This window comes from Propithecus coquereli, unplaced genomic scaffold (genome assembly GCF_000956105.1).
Source record: "Propithecus coquereli isolate 6110/MARCELLA unplaced genomic scaffold, Pcoq_1.0 Scaffold397, whole genome shotgun sequence".
Classification (NCBI taxonomy): Eukaryota; Metazoa; Chordata; class Mammalia; order Primates; family Indriidae; genus Propithecus; species Propithecus coquereli.
In genome coordinates, this window is record NW_012149696.1 from 55,673 (window position 1) to 61,914 (window position 6,242).

The 6,242-nt window shown below is 33.9% G+C and overlaps 1 protein-coding gene across 1 annotated transcript; it reads right to left on the reverse strand.

The window, feature by feature from the left end:
- Nucleotides 1-3,985: 3,985 nt before the first annotated feature.
- On the reverse strand, nucleotides 3,986-5,631 carry LOC105817064 (receptor-binding cancer antigen expressed on SiSo cells-like). The gene is given in 2 exon segments (XM_012652678.1): nucleotides 3,986-4,433; nucleotides 5,606-5,631. Coding segments are annotated over 2 exon segments (474 nt in total).
- Between the last annotated feature and the right edge of the window lie 611 nt (nucleotides 5,632-6,242).

The window sequence follows — 6,242 nt, forward strand, 5'->3', positions numbered from 1 at the left end:
AGTGAGACTCTGTCTCAACAAAATAAATAAATACATAAATAATAAAATAAAAAAATAAAACAACCTGTCTTATTCTAAGGATAGCATTTCCTTTTCAGTTCTTAATTTCAGACTATTCTTACTCTTGCAATGAATGGGTACAATGAGTAGCATTCTATTTATCCCCAACTCCAAGGCATCATTTATTTACACTTTTATAAAACAAATGAATAATTCCGACTTTTGAGACTCACACCTATTACAAGTCTTCATCATTATTATTTACGGTTATACATGACAACATCCAGACTTTGCTATCTAACTCACCAGTTTCTTCTTTACCTTGGCTCTAGCAATCATCCTAAATGACATCAAAGTTTATATGGTTGACCTAAGCAATACCCTTTCCTCTAAATTCTTTGACACTCTCCTTTCTAGTAATCTCCTCCAATAATTGAGAAAACTTCTATATTGGTTTAAAATAGGTCAGAAGCAGACACTGAGAAAAAGATTTGAGTCTGAGTAGTTTTTTAGGGAATAATTTCAGAAAATACTTGTGGAAGAACGAATAAAAGTCAGAGAATGGAAAAGAGACAACGAAAGAGGTTTTATCAATTGAGTTTATACAATATGTAACTGCAACTCAATGCAGATCAGAAATGTCTGAAGACAATTTTGAATATTTCTCAGAGTTATCACAAGTGAAGGACAAAAAAGTTGTGGTATTCATGTGATTTTATGAATGTCTTTGGTTGAAGAATGCTTCTCTAGGGTACTGACCCTAAAGTATTTCTAGCTTGACCTATAAACAGGGCAGGTGTGCATCTGGGAACAAAATAAGACTCTCAGCCATACAGTTACAAGGATTCTTATCTAAGACAACTAACATGATTAATACATTTCCTCTGAGCTATGACGTTACTGAGAGAGGTAAGATAATAAATGTTCGTGCTCATTCTTTAAATGCAAACTGCTTCAGATTTCACTTACTAGTGGATTGGTAGCTATACTTCAGGCATGTGTAGATTTACTCTAAGAGAGATAACAGATCTTGAGTTGTAGGTGATTGGCATCACCGTGTAATTATAGTTCTCATAATTTATTGTCATTCTCCACCTCACAAATGACTTTTTAAGGGTAATTAAATTAAAGGGGCTAAGATAGAAGTCAACACCTCTTAATCTCTCAGAATTTTAATGATGGCATTAATCTTTGAAGTTTTCTCAGGAGCTAGTGTTACTTTTAGTTTAAATTAGAGGTGGGTAGGTTATCTGGGTTTCCATTTAGCTTTTACTACCATAAGAGCCCTCACATAACAAGTCTGGAAACTATCAACGGGTCCGTAATTCCACTGTAAGTACTATTAGACGCACTTGACCTAAGTATTTTACCCCTGACCTCTTCAAGTCTCGATTGTCACTCTTGGACCTCAGTGGTATTTGGGGTATCTCAGGGTCAATGTATGCTGAAAGCTATTATCTAAGAAAAGTATAGCCATTTATGTTTCTTAGGTCTACAGTTACCTGGAAAGTGGAGAATACTCAAGGGAATATTTATGGAATACACATATGACTACGAAGCAGGGTTTTTCCTTAAAAATATATAGCTTTCAACTTAGTCAAGGGATTCCAGGTCTGGGAACTAGCTTAATTATAGAAACTATGTTAAAGACATGAATTCCCACCACCACGAATTATGTTCCTTAAATTTTTCCTCTGATACATGTCAAGCAGCAGCTGAACCAAGTATAAAAGTATTTCATCTCTGGGCCTTCTGTGATTAATTAGCCCTCATTGAGGATCCCTCATTAAATAGCACTCTGCTACTATTTTAACCCTATGGTTTACGGGGATAATTGTGCTCATCTGATCTCACATAGTCAACACAAATCAGCTTCTACTCTTTCAAGATCACATTATTTCTACTGAGATGATGGAATGAAATTCCGTCCCAGAATTCCACATATCATCTCTGACCTACAAAGGTGAACCACTGAAAGTTTTCAAAGATGCTGGTGCTCCCTTAGCCTGGAGAATGGAATATCCTTTAGGACTCTACAGGATTAGCTAAGTAAGCACTTTGCATATAATAGATTTATTCTAAGAAACCCATTTCCAGCAACCCAAGATTTTTTCCTCTATATTAGGTCTAGAAAATTCAGTTATTTCAAACTCATTAAATGTAGTTCAATATTGAGTTCAGGCTTCGATTAACTAGCAGGCTATTAAGACCACTCCAGGAACTAAAGTCAACACACTGAATCCTGCTTTCTAGAACAGCACACACGTTATAATAAATTTTACCCATTTTAATCTTATATTTAGTCCTCCTTGACCTCATAACTTTGAATCCCATTCCAACATAAAGAAAATAACTGGAAATTTGGGGCAGTTGGAACATGATCTGATATATTTTAACAGGCCACTGTTAACTTCACAATTAATTGACCAAAAAACACTAAGTTCAGGGAAATCATTCAGGAACATTTTGTAAAATATGGATGAGAGATAATACAGGCTTGCACCAGGGATGTATCAATGGTGACGGTAAGAAATAGTTGCACTCCATATATATTTTGAAGGAAAACTGTTAAGATTTGCTGGCCGTATTATTTTTAATTGGCTATTTCTTATAGAAAGACACTTAAGAACTTTTGTTGCTGAATTTGCTTAGTCAAATCATTCCTAAAATTTTTGGTCTAGAATTACTTTACACTCTAAAAATTATTGAGGGCTTCTACAATCTTTATATATATGGGTAAAATCTATTGATATTTATTGTATTAGAGATAAAAACGAAAAATTATCAAATGTGTATTTATTAATTCATTTAAATTAACATCAATAAATAATTACAAGCAACTTATGCATAATTTTATTGTAAAAATTAATATAATTGCCAAAAATAATGGGAAGGGTGGCATTGTTTTACAATTTTGCAAGTGTCATTAATGTCTGGACTAATAAAGTCAAATTCTCTTAATAATTTACATAGTGTTTTGGTTAAACTATGTGAAGAGTATCTGGTCTTATACAGTTATGTAGCTAGAAAAGGGAGATGTACATTAATAGCCTTTTCTGATAATTGTGGCTATTCTTCTTTGGTACTATTTAAAAAACTTGAAAAGAGGTAGTTTCTTAAAGGTTAGTTGCAATGCAGAACTTGAAACCTTATCTATAAATTTCATACTCTGTTACATTAGCCCACCTGCACTTTGAATGGATCCTTTATGCCTGCATGATTTTGTAACATTATGCATTGATCATTTGGAAAACATTAATTCAGGGTGTTATGCAGATTATTTGAATTCTGACACAATTTATTATGCAACATCAAAAATCTCATTCATAAATACCATCACAAATCTTATTTTAAAAGATTTTAAATATTGGGAAACTGTCAAGCTCATGGTGGCAGATACAAGCTTTACACAATTCTAATTTTCCACTTGAAAGCTGGAATTGTATCTTTGGCAACAAAAGCACTCAATTTATTTTTTGAAAAGACAGACTCACTTCACTTATTTTCAAAGAAATATCAGCCAAATGCCTAAATCTTAACCACTATCATTTTTCTGCCAGCAATTCATTCAAGCGAAAAATCTTTTTCAGTGAAATAAAAAGCTAGTTCAGCTTGTAACTGAAACAGGTGCACAAATGCTTTTTCTCCTAGGCAATGACTGAGCATTGATATGCAACAAAAATACTTTTTACATACTTTCAGTTTTGTCACATAAGGTGAAAAATTAATAAAACTAACAATTTTTACTACTGTATTAGGCCATCCTTAGTTAAAGTTGCCATTTGTGTGTGTGTGTGTGTGTGTGAGTGTGTACTGCAAAAGCATGATGGGGAAGAATGCAATGACTTGCTAGTACCATCCATCCTACAGTTTTGATTTGTGCTAAATTTCCAGCAGATCTACACATCGTTGCATTTGTGTCATCAGTGCCAATGACAACCCAGTTAAAAATAAACAAGTTAAATCTCAGTATTATTTTAAAAAACTATTTTACACGAATTTTGTTTTGTTCCTTCTTCATTAACCGCTGTGCTTCCTTTTCCATTTTCTTCCTTTGTTGTTCTGCTGCTCTCTTTTCTCTGTCTGCTATTTTCTGCTGCCGCAGAACTTCTTCTGCTTGCTAGGCTGCATCTTCTTCTTCTTCCCATGCATTGGTGTTTTCTTGCCAGGTATCTAAGTCACCCAATTCAGAAGATTGATGAATGAAAGGCTGATCTTGTGTAGCTTCTAATCTACTAGAGAAACCTGTGCTACCATTTGGGATGCCAAAATTTAATGGTTCTCTCTTCTTAATAATGATCTTCTGAGTTTTCCTAATAGTTGGTGTCACATCCTTAAAATCGTCAGGTTCCAGTTGTTCCAAAGCATTTTGTTGTGTTGCCACATTCCCATTCCCTCCTTCAATCTTTACACTTGTAGGTGTGGGTGTGAAACTTTCATAACAAATGCTCTTCAGATATTATAGTGCCAGTGGGAGAAATCTGACCTCCACAACCCAAACAACATTTGTATGGATTTAAGAGTATTTTCAGAATGCAAACACACTGCTTGATTTTAATGCATTCATCAGGCCATCCAGGACACCAGGATTCTCCCAAAGTACCTTGAATTCTTAGTGATTGAGACTCAAAAAACAAAAAGACTTATGAGACAATATTTTCTTCAACATGCTCCAAATATAAGACAATTGTTTGCTGTACAGAAATGATTACAAATGGAATATACCAGTACCTCTGAAGCTGATGTTTCTAGCTAAATAAATGGGTATAAATAATTTTATGGTGGAATAGAATTCTGCTGTCTGTTATGATTTCCTTCAATGTGTGTAATGATAAAATAAATAATTTTAATATTCAAAAAAACTGTTTTAAACAAAAATATGCATCATATTTTGAGATTTACTGGTTTGGTAACTTTATGATTCAGGATTTGGTAAAGTAAACACGGGATGAGTTCATGGACATGTTAGGTCCACTGTGAGATGAAAATTGGCCAATATCTCATTTAGCGTGTGATCTCCACAGGCTCTCTCTCTCTCTCTCTCTGACCCATGAAAGTTAGCAGTATTCCATGTTTTTATTGGTTAATGATGATACAGAGTCAGTAATAAGTAACTGTAATAAGTAAGTGTAGAAACATCTCAGTACATCCCTTTCTCCATATACTCTATACTCTTTCTCCATATACTCTATCCTTGGAAATGGTCTTGAGTATCTTTGGCAAATGATGAAAGAAAGAGTATCCCTGTGGCATTGTCATACAATCTTTCTTCAAAAATCTAAATGTGTTCTCCCTCTGAGTCTATGAACTAATCCATGTCTGTTTAAAGAAGGGGTTTTTACTTTCTCTATTATAGTGGGTAATATCTGGATCTTATTTACTAATTTTAGAGTTATTTCTTTTATTCAAATAAGATTTGCAGAAATTGGCAGTGTTTTTTACTCCTAAGAATCCCATTATCCAGTTAACTGCCTTCCAGAAATATTACTGTATAAAACCATTCTGATAACTGATCGGCACAGTTGATTGTTACAGTAAAGTACCTGGTAATCATAGGCTGCCTTTTAGCTTCTGATGCTTCAGGATCCCATTTGTCCCCTAGTACCTTTCATAAAATGCAAGTATAGCCATTGCAGAGTTTTTAAGGATGCTGTTAATTCTCTTCTGAAATCTACTTTGCATCACCTTGCTGAATTATGTTTTTAGATTCTTTTGATGAGTATAGTTAAGATGAAGAGAAGTTGATTTTACATTATGATCTATTTGAACATTTACATTTTATTAATCTTTTGCATTTCCTTTATTATATTATAATAGAGAAGGGATTTCTGGTATTCTCCCTCAAATTTTTGTCAACTATGTAGCCAAACTTAAATAGTTAAAAAACCACTTGCAGACACTCAAGTTAATTATTTGAACCTAGAAAATCTGTTTAGTACACCTTTATAGATATGTTTTTGCCTCATCAAAACATGTTTCTTCTTTATGGTTCTAACAAATGAAAAAATCAACTTCTACAAATATTATTCAGATTTTTACTGATAAAAGGTTAAAATAATGCTACGATAATTTTGTATCTCAGGTAGAACTTTGCACTGGTTTGCCTGAGGGTGTGTCAAGATTTGAGCCCTCTTACTGATGTGAAGGCAATTGGAATAGTCGGGATGTCGCATGAAGTCAATTGGCATTCCCTCACAAGGTAACTCCCCTAGGAGTACTCACTGCATGTTTTATAAATCAGC